The sequence below is a fragment of the Oratosquilla oratoria genome, chromosome 37, assembly GCF_046742065.1.
Source record: "Oratosquilla oratoria isolate Oo_2021 chromosome 37, ASM4674206v1, whole genome shotgun sequence".
Classification (NCBI taxonomy): Eukaryota; Metazoa; Arthropoda; class Malacostraca; order Stomatopoda; family Squillidae; genus Oratosquilla; species Oratosquilla oratoria.
Window position 1 is genome coordinate 35,165,366 of NC_134813.1, and position 21,287 is coordinate 35,186,652.

General features: G+C 42.4%; 1 protein-coding gene across 13 annotated transcripts in view; it reads left to right on the forward strand.

Moving 5' to 3' along the window:
• Positions 1-21,287, forward strand: part of LOC143019641 (uncharacterized) — a 264,093-nt gene that overhangs the window by 216,969 nt on the left and 25,837 nt on the right. For 12 of the 13 annotated variants that reach the window (XM_076175469.1, XM_076175470.1, XM_076175472.1 and 9 more), the window contains one exon: positions 7,987-8,224. In XM_076175469.1, coding sequence (XP_076031584.1) covers positions 7,987-8,224 — 238 coding nt within the window. The remainder of the gene's footprint in view (positions 1-7,986; positions 8,225-21,287) is intronic. The other variant, XM_076175463.1, reaches the window with a different exon arrangement.

Consider the following 21,287-nt stretch of genomic DNA (forward strand, 5'->3'; position numbering starts at 1 on the left):
AACGAAAAGTTACGGAAACTTGGACAACACTCCTGCTCTTACTCCTGACACTTTCCCACCTACCTCCCTTTCCTCCACTCCTCCTCATCCTCCTCTCTTTCCTCTTCCTCCTCCAACTCCTCCTACTCCACTTCTTCCACCTTTTCCTCCTTCAACTCCACCTTCTGCAGTTTCAGTTACACAACCAGAAATCAAGAGTATCCAGTTAACCTGAAGCCTTGCCACGTGCTTGATGCACACACACACACACACACACACACACACACACACACACACACACATATATATATATATATATATATATATATATATATATATATATACATTTTTTGTTATATATACATATCTGTAATCACGAAGAATCCACAGTCGGACTATTTTCCTGAAGAGGGCTATAGCTATTAGCCGAAATATAGAAGTTGTACTTCTAAGTTTCCTTTTATTCTGAATGTGGGTTCTTCGTGGTTATAATTTTACAAATGTGCTACTACATTTTGTCCAAGTGATACATTTCTGTGTGTGTGAGCGAGAGAGAGAGAGAGAGAGAATATGTGTATGTATCGGTCTGTGTGCCCCCAGAGAAGTTCGAAAAAGGTGGGTATACTGTAGGTGCGGCTCTTTGATACGAGCTAAGAACCTCTGCTTCTGCGCAGGGTTGGAATAAGGCGTCGGGGCGGGGGTGGGGGGTTACGAGAGGCGAACTGAGCTCCTGGAGGGTCTGTTTGCCCAGTGGGGGGGAAAGTCCTCTAAGGTGACGAGTGGAAAGCCATCACGGTAGGATTTGGGCAGCTTAGCCTCACCCCTCCCCCGTCTTCCTCCCTCCCCCTCCCCCTCCCCCTCTACAGGAGTCAGGTCGCTCCTCGTACAGCTTCCGGACAGACATGATATCCATCTCAACATTTGATATTGACTCCCGTGCAATTGATGATAACCCCCAACCCCGACACCCCCATACTCTCATCTCCATGACCGCATTGCAGCAACAGCGCTACACAGTGTGTGGGAGGGACGTTATTTCATTCTCTATGACATTTTTCCCCCTCCATCTCCACCACCTCCACTCTCCCATTTGACGTTGGTTATCGCCTCCGGTGTGACCCTGTAAGCCGATGTCCACATCAGTGTGACAGACAAAGAACGGGATAACATGCAGTGCAGCTCAGGGAGCGGACTGCCCCTCCTGAAGGTGGTCTCGACTGACTTGGTCTTCCCTCAGACCGGAGGTCGCTTCTTCACCAGCATAAGACGGGGAATAAGTTCCCAGACGCTTTGCCTGCATCTGTTGGTATTAAGGTATATTAATTCGCGTGTAATTGAAAAAAGTCCCCAAACAGGAGACTCCGTTTATTCGTTCTTGAATTAAAATTCGAAAGTTCTCTGCGTCTTTGTTGCCGGATATATCAAGACTTGTGTCTCGCCAGAAAGTGTCTAGGAACTTTTTTCCCGCAACGTTACGTGATTGCAGCTAAAGGGTTAGGTTTCTTGTTCATACCAGTGAACACCTTTATCGTGAATATCTCTTTCGTTTCCTTGGGATGTAGTTATGTGTCACGGTACCGAGTACCCTGTCGCTTGCTTTGTCTAAATCCAGTTAAGCTCGGTAATCCACGCTCAATCTCTCGCCACTGAGGACGCGTCTTATCATCTAACTCGGGGCATTCAAACAGTATCTCATAAGTGTATGGCTTTCCCCATAGACCAGTGGTTCTCAGCCGGTCTCTGGACCCATCTGGAGGGGCTTCACAGTTAATGGATATTTGACGATTTCGTTCTTGAAGTAGCCCCCCATGAAACTGAAGAACAGCTGTAGTATGGGATACATGTGAAAAACATGTTGAGGACCCAATGCTGTAGAAAGATACAAGATGGCGCCACATTTTCTAGTGCTCCTGTTTGCTTTCCTATACGTTCTTATTTTATTTCCCGTCGCATCACAAAAAGAGGAACATAATTCCTACTTGCGTTATAACATGATCAGGGTAACTACCACGAATATTTAGGGGAGTTAAAAAGTCGTATGATATCTGTGATCAGGTATATATTTAAATGCACCTATTGCGAGTAAGGAGATAGGAAATGGTGAAATAAGGTAGGAGATTTTAAAATTAACAGTTAATCTACCACTAGATATTAAAATATTCGTTATCTGTTGTTCGGAGAGACGTTGATTTTTACTCCCATAAAAGAGAAATGTGATTTAATTCAGAAAACCCAACATTCTACCGCTCGTCTCCAAGCAGATGAAGATAGGTTAGGTTAGGTACGCTGAGGGAGTGGGGGAGGGAGGGGGCGAGGAGGGAAATATGGGATTGAATGAGGGGGAGTTGGGGAGGGGAGGCGAGGGGGCAAAGGGGGAGGGTTGGGGGATTGTCGGGGACGAGGGGGAATGGGATTGGGGTAGCAAGGGAGACCTAAAACACAGAGGAGGAAGAAGTTAAAAAAGCCCCACACAGTACTATCATCGCACATCTGGCAGCTGGTTCTGCTCATGCGCAATGCCACAGTCCACTCTTGCCGGACGTTTCGTTTTTGCTCCCCAACTGCACATACTCACGTTTGCTCAGATTGCATTAGCAGGAGTACGCAATAATATATTAGACGTTTTTAGCTAATTCGACCACACAAGTGTACCAGGCTTCATTTCCTCTTGTGTCAATAGCTAATTTGTCGATGTCGACGTTTTGTCTTTGACAGAAGTGTTAAATCTCGTTGACACGGGGCTAGTTCAGTAGCCGCTAATGATAGCGAATTGTAAACTACCCCTCTACTTGGCTCCAAACAACTCTAGTGCCAATAATTGCCGGATAAGTTAACGTGCAGCTAGCACTAGGGGCTAGCAAACTAGCCCCTTGTCAACGAAGCTTTACAACCAGTTCGCAGCTCCAGTCGCGTTTATCACGAGGTTCGAACCTCAGCTGAATGAATTCGCCTGGCATCAGTCGGAACAAAAAAGATTCAGTGATTTATTGTAGCGAAATGAGTTTAGTTTTAATGCGTTCACGAAGGAGGTTTTCCTGAGTTAGAACATGATATATAAGGTAGTGAAACAGTTGATGCAAATGTGTCGGATGCACTGCATTTGCTAACCCCATACGCTTAACGACATTAATCTATTAATTTCTACGGGTTTTCAACCTCGTATCGTCTGGCGACAGACAAAGAAAATTTACAAGTCGAGTTAGGCACTCGCAGAGTTCAGTTGGGTCTCTCCCTCTCTTCTCTCTCTCTCTCTCTCTCTCTCTCTCTCTCTCTCAAAATCTAGAAATAGTTTAATGAAATCGTTTAACAATAACCATAAGAAATACGTAAATGAATGTCAACAATTGCAGGAGATACTCAGAGACCCAGAAGTTGAAGAAAATTGAATAGATGAAATTGATCACGATTACAAGTTCCAGTTGAATAAAGAATGTGATTGATCGCGCCATCATTGCCTTAGCGAGAGTATCCATCAACTCCTTAATTGATTTAATCCAGAGGCAGCAACCAGAAACAAATATCAATTACTGCACTGATAAAGGTTCAATTAAATCCCTTTTAGTCGCCATTTAATAAATTTTGTATTCGTCGCTCTGATTTTGACTTCCTCTTTTTCCCACTTTTGAATCAAAAGAATATTTAAATTTACTCGTAAGCATACTTGGTCTTACTCGAATCTTCCCTTCCCCTCTCGTCCTTTTTTTCTGTGTGTGTGCGAGTGTATGTGTGTGTGTGTGTATATATATATATATATATATATATATATATATATATATATATAATATATATTTATATATACATATATATATATATATATATATATATATATATATATATATATAATATATATATATATTATAGCTACAAAACCATTTGCATTACTCTTGATGATGTAGTAATTTAACATTGTGGGACTCTTCCACTTTTTCTTCTTTATTCATATATTTTCTTGTCATTGCCAAAGGCCTCCTCACATTGATATCAGCCACGTCCTTCAAGTTAATGAACTATTTTATAGTGAGAGTAATGCACTGAAGCTGGCGGCTCCACCTCAATGTCACAACTGTTGTCTGTGGCGCAGTTTTGCAATCTGCTTAATCCCATTGTGTCATGCAAAGCGGTGATCTTTATGTTACTCACTCACTCCTCTCTCCATCCCTCCTCCTTCCATCCTCCCTGACTCACTCGCTCTTTGAGTGTGTGTGTGCGTGCGTGCGTGTGTGTGTGTGTGTTCAGGGGTCGTACAGGTCAGTAAAAACCTTAAAAGTCGTGAATTTTTGTATTGTAAAAATTCGGTACCGAAAAGTCCTTAAATTCTTTTAGAAAATCAGAAGACATTAGATTTATGTTTTCCATCAAAATAGAATGATTTCATGCTTTATTAATCAATTGATAATAAAAACAATTTCCTCATCAACTGTGGTGGTTCTAACAGTGGGCAAGACATTATTCTTCAGGTCCACTGCCCTTGAATAACATTTTCTGGTCATTTTCTGTACATAGGTTCTGAAAAAGGGCAAGAATGGATAATGAAAAGTCCTTAAAAAGTAATGAAAATAATAACCTGTCAGAGAGTGGGAACTCTGTAATAGTAATAATAATAATGGATCACATGAAGAATCGTCACCCCAGACTTGGACAGGGTGACAATTCTTCATGTGGGTCATCTTGGGTTTACAATTCTTCGGTTGCATAACCCTTATTCAACCTAACCTAACTTAACCTAATCTTTATTCCATTGTTGATATTCGGCATACTGGAGTGACGTTTCTTCAGGTGGGATCTCATGGGTTGACGATTCTTCATGTGGGCGTTCTGGGGTGACAGTTCATGTGGCCCATATTAATAATAGTAATAATAATGATGATACTACTACTGTTATTGTTGGTTACACTATCAGCCCTTGCCGCGAGCAAACCTGTGCTCGAGAGGGGCCTTGCCCCGCGGAAGAGCAAGCAAGTTGGTCTTAGGAAGGAGCATACCTCCATGGGATAAGGACACTGAAACAAAGTCCCTCAGAAAAAGAATGGCCTGGGCAGTCATACAGGGACCGGCCCTCCCCTCGACTCTTGAGGTCAAAGAGTCGAAGTCTCTCTTAAGACGACGCCATGGCCTGGGCAGCCGCGTCAGGGACTAGGACTTCGGTCGGAGGGTCCGATTAAGGCTCCTTCGAAGCAACGAAGCGGGCAGGAGCTTCGGCTTTTTCGGAAGGGATTTGGGTCATCCGCAAGCCGGCTGCGGTGTCACGGCCACCTTCTTCGCCTTGCCTCTCCGAAGAGCAGCTAGGGCTCTGCTGTTTCGGAAGGGATTTTGGTCATCCGGAAGCTGGCTGAGGTGTAGTGCCTGCTTCTTCCACTTGCCTCCCCGAATAGCATCTGGGGGGGGGGGGGTCCTCCTGTGGCTGGCGCCTTGCAAGGTTCCTCCGGCACTTGATGAACGGTGAAGTCCTTTACTATAAAGGAGCTTTAGAAGCGCTCCTGGGCTCTTTATACTTGTATGGGCTCCGTATATGGGTAATAAAGGTCATTGAAAACACCATCTGGGCTTTGGAAAGAAGAATATGGGCTTTTTCGAACGGGCTTAAGTCCTACGAGGTAGATTTTGCCTGAAAAGGTTATTGAAAAGACCTTATAGGCTTTGCAAAATGGGCTCTTTTGAATGGGCTTCGCAAATAGGCAGATCATTTACGAAAAAAAGACAGAAAAGTCTTGATGTGCACTGACAAAGAACCTTTGGGCTTTACAATTGGGCTTCGCAAGTAGCCAGAAAATGAAATTGGGCTAATTACATGGAAACAGTGTACGAAAATGGACCTTTTGTGATATGAAAAAAATTGAGCACAGAAAGAGCTGGAGGAACTTCACTTGGGCTATAAAAATGTTTTTAGTTGCAGGCCAGCTAGAGCCTTAAGCCAACAAGTCGATAGAACATATTTGGGCTTCATTGGGCAATCCCTCAGCCGAACAAAATCCTTTGGATTTATATTAGGAAAAATCTGTAGTGTTATTGGTTCATTGAGTTTGATGATATTCTTTTACGTTTTATTTTGCCCAAGGTAAGCTTCGTAGCTTACATAATCACTTCGCATGAGTCTATATATATATATAAATATATATATATACATATATATATGTATATATATATATATATATATATATATATATATATATACGTACTTTTTGCACTGAAGATGTAATATACGAAAGCGCTCTGCTTCGTTAGTTTCTTTTTTCCAAGTGGTCTACTTTGCATAAGTGAACACACGTACCCGTGTTTTTATCAGCATATGTATGCGTATATATATATATATATATATATATATATATATATATATATATATATATATATATATATATATATATATATATATATATATATATATATTATGGAAAAATAATCGGAAATGGGGAACCCGTGGTTTGCCTCTTCAGAATTGAGGCTGGCGGTCGCCAGTCACAGCGAAGAGATTAGTGTCGTGACTTTACCTGTTAATCCATTAAATCCCACTGCTTCCCAGTTTCGTTCTGGCCAACGCCATATGATTTTATCAAGCTCAAAGAAATTCACGCATGTAGGAGCTAACGAGTCGATTTTTGCTTGTCACACATAGCAACAAACGTGTTGATTCATTTTCAGATTTGTTTTCCATAAGTCAGTATATTGTGATTAACAAACAAAAAAAAAAAAAATCCAAAAGAATTGGTAATCATTAGGTGTAAGGTTATATATTTTTTCTTGGTTATTATCAAAATGTCGCCTTCAACATTTTGATAATTATTTTCATATTTTACAAATTGTTTAAAGAAAAGTGGTGGAATGTATTGACTGACTGCCTCCCTTGTAAGGAGGAAGAAGCTCCTGTATAGAAACAGAAGGTTAGGTAGAGCTCTTTAATTAAGTATGTATACAGTATCAGTAAATATACAACTCCAGAACTACACCAGCTACAAAAGGAAAATATGGTTTCACTATTAATACTGTTTTACTACTACTTGTACTATTACAATATATTACTGCTACTGTACTACTAATTGTACTTTATCACTACTCTGCTAATATAATCACTACTATTAATACTAATATTACTACCATTATTATCGCGAATACTAATGTAACTGTTATTAATACTATTTCCACTATTCCAAAAACTTGTACTACTAATCTTGTTACTACTATAGTATTACTATTAATACTACTTGTACTACTACTACTACTGCAATTACCACTTATGCTACTGCTACTTCTAATACTACTAGTACTACTAATACTGATATTACTTTTTTTTTTTCAAATTAATGCCTCCGTCCATGTGGCACTATGTAGTGAAATCAGTCAGAATTGGTCTTCCATTGGCCCCGCTGTCGGCAATGTGGTCGACCACGTTTTTATATTTTATATTTTATTTAGATTTCATTAAGCCTAATACAGAAATTTATTTACCCAGTGCTCTACTGCAGGGTGCGTACAGGTCCTTAAAAAGCTAAAAAGTAATTAAATTTTGTATTATAAAAATCCAGTACAGAAAAGTCCTTATATTCTTAAAAAAAAATCAAAAGTCATGAAAAAGTCATGAATTATGATTTTCCACTCTTTTTTTTTATCGACAATAAAAAATATTTCCTCATCAAATGTGGTGGTTCTAACAATGGAGAAAACATTGTTCTTCAGGTCCACTGCCCTTGAATAACATTTTCTGGTCATTTTTACAATTTCTGTACATAGGTCCTGAAAAGTTACAAGAATGAGTAATTAATAATCATGAAAAAAATAAACTGACAGAGTGGGAACCCTGGTGTGTGTGTGTGTGTGTGTGTGTGTGTGTGCGCGTGCGGGTGTGATTTTTACCTTGTAACATAAAAGATTGTAGCTGTCCTTGTGGGGTCCTGTCTATTCCTTCACTTATGACACTTTATTTAAAATGTGTGTGTGCTTGCGTGTTTCACGGTAAGAAGCACCAGGTATGTTTTACACCTCCCATTGACTGTGTTGCTTCTCTCCTCGCCACAGTTGGAAGCTGCAGAGGTGGTCGGCGCTCACTCAAACGACCTCTTCCTTCGTCAGGAGCCCGTGGCCCCGCGCCTGTTGCCCACCGCCCCGGAGGACTCGCTCCTGGCCTCGTTGGGCGCCTCTTCGCCGTCGTCTTCCTCATCTTCCTCCTCGTCGCCAGCGGGGGAGGTCGCCAGTTCGCGCAGCGACGACGAACTCACCTCTCTGTCGTGGCTTCAGGACTCCAACCTGCTCAAGGGTAAGTACGACTTAAGGTGCTTCTCACCCTCCGTGGCCTTACCACGGCCCTGTCAGAAGAGGCGACATCGTCCTCACCTTCCCCCCCCCCCCTTGTTTTTTTTTTTGGGGGGGTGGGGGGGGCAGAAATTGTGAAGTCCACTACATTTTATTAATTTGCTTATATTTATTTATTTATTTGTTATGTGTTTATATATATATATATATATATATATATATATATATATATATATATTTTTTTTTTGGGGGGGGGGGTGCCAAATCATTACCCAAAGTCAGACTCCTTACGAATGGGAGTTCCCAATCCACTGAAAACCCCTTTAGTCTCAAGTGAATCTCGATGCATAGAAATCTAGAACGATACTGATAAACTCAAAAGACTAAAAGTTAGGAGATTAGAGTAACAAGTTTTTAAAGCTTTCAAGCACAAAGTGAAAAGAAATAAAACTTTCCTCTTCTAACTTACGAAGCTCTTGCTCTTCATCATTTTTAACTTGGACTTGTTAAGTCATTTGGGAATTAACTGCATTTTTTTTAATAAATTCGCCTGGCGGCAGAATAACAAATTCAAACGCAGAGAAAGGGTTAATACTGATTCTTCTTCCCCTCACAGAAAGAAAGTTGACTAGGAAGATTGAGAGTGTCAAGGAAAAGATAATCAACTATGAGTATGCTCTGTTATTTAAGGTTTTATACAGTATATAATCCATTCTTTGTTTTATTTCAGCTCATAAGGGAAATTCGATAGTAGATATAGTCAGGAATGGATACAGTAGGCCAAATAATTTTATAGCAGAGCTTACTATGTCTGGAAAAACCTAATCGTGATTTTATTAAATATAACCTATGAAAATAGTAAGATTCTACTTTCAAGTGGTAGAAAGCGTTCGCCAGAGGTGGTAAAATGTTTAAAAAAATTGGTTCTTAAGTCGACCATTGCTTCAAGTTCTTGGCAGTAGCGGCCAAGTCCTTATCGGTCGATTGAAAGGACTACAAACGTATCGATTGCCGGCGACTGGTGCCTCACTTCTTATAGATCCCCCCCCCCATTACCCTCCCCTCACTCCCACTAGAGGGTGGACAAGAAAAAGAGTTTTTAAGGAATCGCTCTGAAAACGTTTTCTTTCCTCGCGGCGAGTGTGGTTTGTTTACTCCGTGCCCTTAAAAGAGAAATGGGGCTTTACGGAGTTCCTTAAACAAAAAGAATTTTTTAAAGGAAAGGAAGAAATAGTCAGATGACCACCGGACGAGGAACTTGGGTCCGCGGGATGGAAAGTGCCTCAGGTGGTGTGGGTAGGTCACTTGAGCAAAACTGTACAGCGCGCAAAACTACAAAACAAAATAATATTTTTCACAGCCTTCTTTCTTAATCTTCTTATTTACTCTGCTACATATCCTTGTTCTTTTTCTTCTGCTTTTTTTTTTCTTTTTGCTTTTTTGTTTTTGTTTTTCTTTTTCCTTTTTTTTTTTTTTTTTTCTTTCTTCTACTTGTTTCTGTTTCCAATTCCTCTTCTTCTGTATTCTCCTCCTGACTTCCCATGGTCATGCCCCTCTTCCTCATCTTTTCCCCCTAATTCCCGATTCATTCATTCCCTTCCCCCCCTTCCACCTGTTCTCTCTCCTTCCCTTTCTCTTTCCTCCCATCCCTTCCTCTATTTCCCCCCTCTTTTCTCCTCTCCCCTCACTTACCCTACTCCCATATATTCCATCACCCTCTCTCCATAGCTCTTCCTTCCACATCGCTCCCCTCCCTCCATTTTTCCTTATCTTACATTCCCTCCCCTTCTCTCCTCACTCCTCCACTTCCTTCTCTTCTCCTACAGTTCTAGTCTCACCTTAGTTCCTCACCAATGCTTCTCACCTGACTTCCCCCCCCCACACACCTTTCCTCCCCTCTGTTTGCGGAGCGTATTACCCTCCCTTCCCCCTTCCCCTTCCCTCCCCCCGAGGGGGAACCTCTTCGCCAGGAAGTTTGTTCTTGCCATGACCCCGGGGGTCGAGTTCGCGACCCTCATTTCCCCTCAGGGGTCTCTACTCAGGCGGGGCCGTGAGGCCGGATGTGAGAGGAAAAGGAAGGAAGGCAGGGTAGGTGGCGTAAATAAACCTTAAGATTTTTTTTGTGATGATATGGTTTAACGTCACAAACTGTAGGTTTAAAAATGAATAAAAGTAAAACCAAAGTAATGTTCAACACGAAAGTTCAAAGTAGAGGGATTATAATTGGCGTTGAGGGTCTTGAAGAAGTTGAGGAGTATAATTATTTAGGCCAGATGGTGAAAGTGACAAAAGATCATGATAATGAAATAAAAAGACACATTGCAATTGACTGGAAAGTGTTTGGTAAGTATAATAAAATCCTAAGAGGCTCTCTACCTGTATGTTTGAAACGTAAGTTTACAATCAATGCATTCTGCCAGCAATAATCTACGGGTGTGAGACATGGAAACTAACGAAGGCAATGGAAACAAAGCTAAGGACAGCACAGAGGAGAATGGAGAGATCAATGATGGGAATAGCACTGAGAGACCGAAAGAGAGCAAGTTGGGTGAGAGAGCAGACTAGAGTGAAAGATATTGTGGAGGCGGTAAAAGAGAGGAAGTGGAATTGGGCAGGTTAGTGCGAATGACTGATGAGCGATGGAGCAAGTGTGTTACTGAGTGGACGCCGCGAGATAGGAAGCGTGGAAGAGGGAGACCAGACAGAAGGTGGAGAGACGAGATTGAGAAGTTTGCAGAAGTGACGTGGCAGAGGATGGCGCGGTCGTGTAATTCATGGAATGCTATGAAGGCCTTTGTTCAGCAGTGGACTCAGGATGGCTGATTTGATTGATTGATTGATTGATTGATTGATGGGTAATGGGAGTGAATGTGGGATGAGAGGAGAGGAGTACATCGAGATTCCCAAAGTTCGACGACATCTGTGTGCACACAAGACCAATAGATGGCGCCATGACCTCGGTCTCTGATGATTAGTGTAATACCTAAATATCATGAAAACAAAACAATTTTATACACGCGCGCGCGCACACACACACACACTTGGCACAGGGGTAGAGTTCCCGGATGCCACTACGGCGGTCCAGGTTCGAATCCTGTCCAGGGCTGAAATAATTTCAGTATCGCTTTGCTGCGGGTTGTTACTCCAACTCTCGTGGGCGGGGATTTGGGTGAGTGTGTGCGTGTAAGGTCACAGCATTACCCAGAGATCGGTCATATATGAGTTCTGAACTCTCTCCCGGGAGGGAAATAGCTCTCGATCACGAGTCCAACACGTGATCCAAGACCATGGTGAAACCATTGTGGTGAATCACACACACACACACACACCAGCCAATGCGCCAAACTTTGTTAGACTCCACCGAAAGAAGAATTCTGATTGCTTTTAACTTCTCTCCCTCCGTTCTGCTGCCCTCTCTCTCCTTAAATATGTCCTTGACCACCAGTTCGACCCCCGTTTCTTCGGCGCCACAACGTCCTCGAAGGATGGAAACTCCGGTTATCGCCGACGAAATAACCACCCACCCCCTCCCTCCCCTGTCGCGTGACCAACAACTACCGAAGGCGAGGAGACCGAAGTGGGGAATGGGATGGGCGTGTGCCTGGGGGCGCGTCACTCAAGGTATTGCAGGTTGTAGCCTATGGTTACGGCCAATTCCTCAAGATCATCTTTCGTGTCACGTGTGCCGCCGCTGCCCGATTGGATAATCCGGCATTATTGTCGATTGCGAAGAAGGCGCAGTGTTATTCCCCTCCGCTGAATCTCGTTACATCAAGTTGGTTGGGGACATTTTCGTCATTAAAGAGTAGGTTTATATTTCTACATTCTCGTTCTATCACCTTTTTTTTGGTGCGTGTGTGTGTGTGTGTGTGTGTGTGTGTGTGTGTGTGTGTGTGTTTGTTGATGTATCCTTTCCGAAAAAAAAATCTCCCTGCTTTAAATGTACACCATCTTCACATCATTGTTGAAGTGGGAAGGAGTGAAAGGAACGGGGAGATGTACCTCTCCCACGTCTGACCACATTACAGGGGTAACAGTGACAGCCAATTATCTCTGCTATCCGTTTTTTATTTTATTTATTTATTTTTTTTTTTTTTGGGGGGGGGGCGAGAGGGGGCGGTTGCTGACGAGGTATTCTTGTTGTGAATGGGGTCTCGGACATACAGCGACCTTGTTCATACCGGAAGCCACCACCACATCTGTTGCTGCCACACCATCACCTACACCGAATTCCACATTATTTTCAAGGAACAGGGTTAACGGAAATAGAGGGAGGGGGGTGGGGGTGGGGGAGATGCAGAAGCCCCGCCCCCGTCGCGTCGACAGGGGCGGGGTCCCCGAGGGACGACCTGGCCCAGGAACCTCTAAATATTCCATGTGAAGCACGTGTCTTGGTACGATTCGTGTCGTATCGACCCAGTCGTCATCCGACACGATGACACCTCCACACCTCTACTCTTCTTGATGATCCACCCATCCATCCTCAATTCTGCCCTTCTCCCACCTTCCATCTCGTCATCATCTTCTACTCTCCTTCGCACATAGGGTCTTTTCTTCCTCTTCCTTCCCCTCTTTCTCCTCCTGCTCCTCCTCCTCCTCCTCCTCGTCTTTCGTCAGCCTTCGTCTTGGTCGCTTTCCTCACGTTGGTGAGTAATCCCTCTGATAGTTTTTTTTTTTTTTTTTTTTTTCCGCTTCTCTTTGCTTCGCTTCATTTTCGTCGTCGTCGTAAGACTTTTTTTCAGTCGCTCTCTCTCTCTCTCTCTCTCTCTCTCTCTCTCTCTCTCTCTCTCTCTCTCTCTCTCTCTCTCTCTCTCAAGAGAATTGAAATGAATACCAATGTCGATAAGCGGACAGTTCTTCGAACCCCGTAGTCCCAGATGACTTCTACTCTCCCGGGAAGAAGAAGTCCGGGCACACAGGGCAAGGGTAACTACCACGGTCCTAGCTAAGCGTCTCATGGCGGGAACTCTTCTTCCTTTCAGTTTATTATCGAGTCACGATGCTACGGACACAACTTCCCCCCCTTCTCTCTCTCCACCCTTCTCCCCTTGTCTTCTCCGCGCGCTTTCCTCCCACTTTCCTCCACCCCTCTTCTCCCCCCACTCCCGTCTCTGCTGATTATATTTAACTTCTATTGTCCATCGAAATGAACACCATGTGAGGACGGAGGCTTTATTTGTACGACGTTTCGCTTATTACAGCTTTTTTCAAATTCATAGACTTGTCGGCAGATGCCATTTTCATAACACTTCTATTGTCCCAACTTAATCAACAACAGGAAATGACAATGTACAACACAGCTATTCCTTAGCTTACTGTTTTTTTGTTTTGTTTTTAATGCTTGTAGCAACATCTTTTCACTCATAGTTTTATAATTTTATAATTATGTAGGCTGTATATTATTAGCAGTATTGCTGATATACCCACTAAACCCCTGGGGATAGAAGCGCCGGTTATCGCCAGCAAAATACTTTCTTCACAGCTCCGCATACGTCAGTTCCTCTATATCTTTGACCTCCTGTTCTTCCTGTATCATTATATTTTCTTTCCTCGTTTCTAATTGTCGCCTCTCCCTTGATTTATTCCCCGACGCACGTGATAGTCGTGTTCTCTAACCCTTATCCCTCCTCCTCCTCCTCCTACTCCCCAATCCCCTCCTCCTCCCCCTCCCACTCCCACTCCTCCCACTACTCTTCCTCCTTATACTCTAGTTTCCACTCGAAAGCGAAGGCTGATTATTTTCAACTTCAACCAACCCTCCTTTCCGCAGCTATATCTAAACGAGCATATGAAATATAAAACGACACACGACAGCTACGCGGGATTCTCAACATAGCCAGAAACGCTGGAAAAGTAATCATTAGAAACCAGTCAGCTGCCCCCCTTAGACATTTCCTTTATGATCTCCACGACTCGGTGCGATATGGTCCTCAAAGGACAGAAGTCTTGGTTATCGGTGACGAAATGCTAAAAATATATTTTCCTCTTCTCCCCTCCTCCTCACTCTACCCCCTCCCCCAGCCCCAGACGCAGCTCCTCCTCCTCCTCTTCCCCCTCTCATTAAGTCGCAGTCAGACACAAGAGTTACGGGGGCAGGTCATGACATCATTGAGACAGGCCACAGGTTCGAGTTGACACGGTTATACTGGCACAGGAGCCAATAGTTAACTGGTGGTGGTGATAGAAGTGGTGGTGATGGTGCTAGTGGTAATAGTAGTTATGTTGATAGTAGTAGCACTGATGTCGATGGAATGGTTTTGGTATGACGAAAATATTTTAGATAATTGTGCTCAACCGAAATGGTGATTGGAAGTTTTGATCTAGAGCCAAAACTCGTTATTAGGGAAATGGAGTTAATCGAGATAAGCTTAATCACTTCGTTACCATAGCAACCCTTCAAGTGGATTAGATCTCAAGCCGTTTGTCAGTACAAAGCCTGCGAAGTGGGCCACGGGTTGACGAGGGGCAATCACTCCCGTGGAGAGGTGACCCTTCAGGAAGGAAGGGAGGGAGGGAGGTGAAGGGAGGGGACGACTGAGTCCATCATACAACCAGATTCTAAAGTTCGACGGCAGTCTCTCGTCCTAGTTTGGTAGTGGATGGCATTGCAACATTTATTTTATTTTATTTATTTATTCATTTATTTTATTTTGTATTTTTTTTTTTTTTTTTTTTTTTTATCAATTTACAGAAATGTCTCGCTGCAACACGGTAGATACCCTGTATTGAATATTGACTGCATCAGTTAATTAAGTAGTTTTAGGTTTATCTTTTATTTGTTTACTTATTTTGCACCCCTATAGACCAGAGTAACGCAGTATTTTTATATGATAAGAGACAACTCCACTCAGAGAAGATAAACCACTTGTAGTCCCAATTGTCCCTCCTTTCTGCTACCCCACCTCTTCGGCGCTATAGTCTCCCAAGGATAGAATCGCTGGTAGCACCGACACCATCTATCATCACACAAGGAAAACCCAAGATTGTCGTCACACTTTTGAATCGGGTTGTCCTTCCTCAGGTGGTTCTCCAACGGGTTCGAACATTGTGGACAGAGGAGGAACCTCCTTGGTGGCAGGGCTTCTGGTGCCCTCCGGAAGGAGAGTGGACCGGACTGCTTGCGAAGTTATGCTTCCGTGAGTTCGGGCAGGCAAGGGCGACCCGGTGGCAGGTTGTCGATACTGCCGAGTCTCTTTACCAAATACTTGTTTCGTCGGCCACGTCAAGTCGACTTCCTTCTCCCAGGAGCATTTTATTTTTCATGCGCGTGTGTATGTGCGCGTGCACACACGCCCGCGCACGCATCTGTACACAGGGTATAGTTTACTGTTCTAATTTATTTCGGCATCATTACGGTATTATTTGGTCTGTTTTTTATTATACGATGTATGCGGAATAACCACTGTAATCCTTATGGCTTTCCAGAAAACACTTATGCCTGAAGATTTCCTTCGCAACTGAATAAAATCGTATGGCGTTTGAGTTAGATTTCCGAAAGGTGTGACGTCATCAGAGTTATATGTCTGAAACCCCCAAGCTCTAATAGAGGCTGTCATGCCTAACCACTTCGCAAGGTGTGTGAAGGACAAGAGGACAGATAGGAACGAGAGATCTTCAGCCCAACCCGGCTGGAATGTTTGGTACATTTCGAAGTTGTAATCAAAATGCCTTGATACCTGAGAATTTATTAGTTTCTTTTCATGACTTTTATTATTATTATCATTATCATTATTATTATTATAAAAGAGTAAGGAAGGGGTGTGTCGGCTCCACTGATACCGTCTGCTTCGATACTTCACAACGGGTCTTAGCTTGCACTGACGATTGGTGCCCATCATCAATGGCATAATTCGCTGTTATTAGCGGTTGATTGCTACTTGGACGCCACATAACCAAGGCAGCACTGGTGGTGCACAAAAGTCCTCGGGATGACGTAACGAAACGTTGGCCGTATTCTTAGTCATATCATAATATTTCCACACAAAGATAAATAGATGAAATAAGAAATACATATATCAAAGGCTTTTTCCCCCTTATAAGGGAGGTAGCCAAAAAAACAAAGGCATAAAACCACTCTCACCCATTCCATCCCTATCACACTCCACTCCCCTAAAAAAAAAAAAAAAAAAAAAATTGTGTCGCCTGCAATTTCTACTTTGCCATATCTGCCATATTCTTGGTGCGATATTTCCCCCCAAGTATAGAAACGCTATATTGTCGAAGAACTTATTTTTTCCGCGTTTCGTCAACACGTTTCCATAGTAGCATCCATATCTAGTAATTCGTAACCACAACCTAGTTGACAGGTATAAGAAAAAAAAAATAGGTGAACTGGGACTACCCACACTAGACGAAAGAAGAGATGCAACATGATTGCTTTCTTTGCAACTGTGAAAGGCTTTGAAGAAATTTGTCACAGAAGATCCTTTAGTGTGGAATGAAAGAACATGGGAACGGGGGAGATTGCGATAAATCCAAGCAGCTTTCCTTTGAGGTGCATTAATATACAGAATAATGGAAGTGAGGTCGAAACGTCTGGTTCTGAATAAAACTCACTACTCTAGCCTTAACTTTTCATTTTGCCACCTCACCTCCATATTTGTCAATTTTTACGTACATATATAGAATAATGTAAATGAAACAGTCCAGGCGGACATTACAAATTAACTTAAAAGCCAAGTCTCACTCACCATTGAAGGAATCGGGACAGCACCCAACGAGCGTAGTTCTTATTGTATAATACAATCGGAAAAATACAGTACGTTGTGACCAGAAACGCGCCTGCTATGCGGTAATCTTGGTGTAAGTAATATGGTAACTATGTTACGATGTGACTGAAACCGTAATATGTCATGCTTCTTAAAAATACGGTTACTCTAGTCAACGAATGGGTTGGATTCCGAGCCTAGGGATGGATTTCGTCCAACGCTGGAGAATTCGGGTTGAAAACCAAGCCTAGGGACGCCCAACGTTGGATTCCACACCTCGGAAGAGATCCGAGGGGAAAAAGTTGAAAATATATGTCAGAGTGTTCATATTTACGACATATTTTAAAAATATACAATTTATTCAGTACTAAGAGATAAATTATTTAATAGTATAAAATTACCTTGAAATAGAAAATAGATTTTATGGAATTTATATTGTAGCAATAATCAAACAGTCGTTTGAATACTGCTGTATGTAAACATTAGTAATTTTTCTTACACGCGAAAACTTTTCTCACCATTTGTTTGGTATCTACACTATTCGCCGTGATGGAGTGGAATACTGAAATTATCCATGCTCTAATAGGGAAAATACGACCACAAAAGGCGCTTTGGGATCTGAGGCATCTCGATTATATTAAGAAAAATTATGATATAATCTCTCTCATTGAGTCAGCCCTTTAGTTACCATTTTCTATGGATGACAAATGTCTTATGTCTAATGCTCGATAATCTGTGTGTGTGTGTTGTATCTTGCGGGAAGGAGAGCTACGCTCGTGGTATCCCGTCTTTGTATCTCGTAGTGTCTTATTTGCTCTTAAATTTGTGTAGGGTTTTTGCATACACTATACTATTTTTCGTCCTATTTGTTCCATATATCCACCACTGTGTGGAAAGCTGTTCTTTTTCAAGTCTCTTCTATAACTGTCCTTTTTGAGCTTCCTTTCATGTCCCCTTGTATTTCTCTTATCCCAATTTAGTAATTCTTCTCTATCAAGGACTTCCATACCTCTCATGATTCTATAGATAGTCTACAAGTCACCTCTTTCTCTTCTTTGTTCCAGTGTCGGTAATTCTAGTTTTGACAATCTTCGTATGACTGTTTTGAAAGTGTTGGGGCCATCTTCGTAGTTGCTCTTTAGATTCTTTCAATTTTCTTTATATTTTTTTTTAGTACTGGGTGACCATAGTGTCGCTGCGTACTACAGTCTTGGCCTTATCAGTGTGACTAGTATTTTCTTCACAATTTCTTCGTCCAAGTAGGTAAAAGCCACCTTTATTGATCTTAGTAAGTTATAGGTTTCCCCCACAATTTTGTTTATCTGTTTATCAGGGGACATGTCCTTTGTGATGATTACTCCCAGGTCTTTTTTCAGATTCCACTTTCTTTACTTCATCTGTATCGATTTTATTTTGTCCTGATATTCTTTTTTTTACTTTTTCCAAAATCCATTATGCTACTTTGCTAAGATGAGGGGAGGGTGGAGGGGTGTGGAGTGTATTCAGGGATGGAATGGGTGGGAATGATTTTATGCCTTTTCCTTTTTGGCTACCTCCCTTGTAAGGGGAAAAAAAGCCTTGGTATATGTATGTATGTATTATGCTACATTTCGTAATGTTAAAGTCCACTTCCCACTTCTGACCCCATCACAAACCGTGTTCAGATCTCTCTGCAGCGACTCGCAATCCGTTTCAGTACTCATTTCCCTCAGCAATTTTGTGTCATCTGCAAAGAGGCTCATGCAAGATTCCACACCCTCATGCGTGTGTGTCTATAAGATATGCAAAGGCGTCAAATATGCATTTTAGAGAGATCGCGAGTGGCTCAAAATTATTTGGGATGAAATATTTGAGAAAGTGGCATAGGCACTGGCTCCACCAACGAGATTCCTCGTTCTGGATGGAGGGTGGGGCTTGCTGTAGCTCCTCCTACATGGTTAGTGGGAATTTCTTTATACGGTAAGGTTGGACTACCGTGTAACCACTTATTATAGGATGAACGAATGCAAAATCTGGACTGCAAGCTTATCGTCGACTAGTGTAAAATATACCTTAAGGGACCTGTTTTCAGTAGGTATTTATCAACATTGATGTGATATTTACTGATTTTATGAGGTCGATACCTACAACCATAAAAAACACGAGCGTTTTTGGTAATAGAAAGCACAGGAGAAGACATGATTGTCAAAAGCAAAAATACTGACACTCATTATTTTCAAAGGAACATCGAGTTTTATCAACAACAGAAACATTGTTGCCAGTAGAAACTGACCATGGAAGGGCGTCTTAACTTATTTATTTTGTTTATTTGTTTTTATTTTTCATTTTTATTTTTCATTATATATATATATATATATTTTTTTTTTTTTTTGGGGGGGGGGTATCCGGTCCATATCCTGCTGGGGGTCACCTCGAACTCCCGCTCGATCAAAGACACTGGTATGTAGGTGGCCGTTCCCCGGAACGCAAGTGGTGATGGTAGACTGGTCAATACTAACAATTGCAGGTGATTGGGCTTCGCTTCGTATCCGGCGAGCCGGGCTAGTTTCTGATCCGGTGGTGGCCGCTCCTGAGGGGGCCGGCCACTTCGCCCGGACGAGCTGTCCAACTCGCCCGCCCCTAGGTCATGGTTCCTACTCGGTTCCACCATCGAGCCTCGTATTGACGTGTATCGCAATTATATGAGAAACGGCGGACAATTAGTTTGCTTTGCTTTGCTTGGCGTCTTCACTTTCACATATTGTCCGTTGGTGGTGTGATCGGAAGCGCGTGAGTCTCGCATCATCCTGACCGCGGGTTCGAGTCTCGCACAGCCCTCCGATTCACAGAAATGACGGTTACCAATCCCAGAGGTCCCCAAGGAGCATAATTGGGAAAGTTGATTGCTTCGGCCGCAGCTAATTATATTATGTTGTATATAATGTCGCAAAGGCTAATCATTCAGTTGATAAAAAATAAAAATACCAATTTAGCGTTGCTTCTCTGGTAAAGCTTACTGAACATACATTCTACTCCTCGGGTTCTGCTAAATGATTAGTTGCCATTTACATAACTGAAACCAAAATACTACCTATTAAACAAGACAGTAATAATGATAGTAATAATAGTAAAATTTGCCTTGAGATCCACAGACTGGAAAAGTCCGAAAGAAGCCTCAACCCCTCCCATAGGTCTCTTCAAGAAGAAACGTTGGACACGTTGTTTAATTACTGTGGCTCTATTTCTTTGTCACCGGCTGGCGGGGGGCGGGGGGGAACAGTCGCCGGTTGTCAGTTTTTACACGAAAAGACAGAAGAACGTCGAAGCTGAAAGCGAATATGAAAAGCTGCACCGTCGGATGGGGGTCAGAGTATTGATGGAGTTGGAGGACGAGCGGTAGGGAGATATTTCCACCCGACGTCCCTCACACAGACCACCACATGCATGTCCCATCGACACAGTTTTGTGTTCGAGTTCATGACACGAGTGAGAAGTCAAGGCAGTATTCACTATCAGGAAACCGTAATGTAGAGGGAATAATGAGGGGGTCATGAGGCTACAAAATAAGTCACCATATACACATACACCACACCACACATATACACACACCACACATACACACACACACACACACACACACACGCACACGCAAACATACACACGCACACACACATACACACGCACACACAAACACACACACACACACACACACACACACACACACACACATACACACACACACATACACCACACACATACACACACACCACATACACACACACATACACACACACACACATACACACACACACACACACACTCATTCAAACACATGCACAAGCACACACGCGCGCGCGCGTCCATTGGTGTGTGTTCTTTTCGTGCGTGCAAGCAGGCAGTAGGGATATATATTGTGACCTCGTATCTCTATGGAGAAGAATGTGTAGCCCGAGGCGACGACCTGGCCCATGAGAGGGTTGCACTGGGGATGTACTGGCAGCATTGCAAAGAAAGGGATGAAGTGCACACTTCACTTGATTTAAGTGGGAAAGGGTGAAGGGGAGCGAGTGAACGGACTAAAGATACAGTCTCTCCCTCGGTTTGCTTTTATTTATTTTTCTTGTATATTTATTTTTGTTTATCATTATATGTATATATAATTTTTTTATTGTTATCTATTTTATTATTATTTATTTTATTTATTTTTTTATTTATATGTATTTTATTATTATTTGTATTTATTTATTTATTTATTTTCAAGAAATATTGAAAAGCATTTTCTTGCATGTCTTTTTGGCCCATGTTCGTGCAAAGCTGAACGGAATGCGCTCGCACTTGCGCAGACACACACACACACACACACACCTGAACGTCACCTTA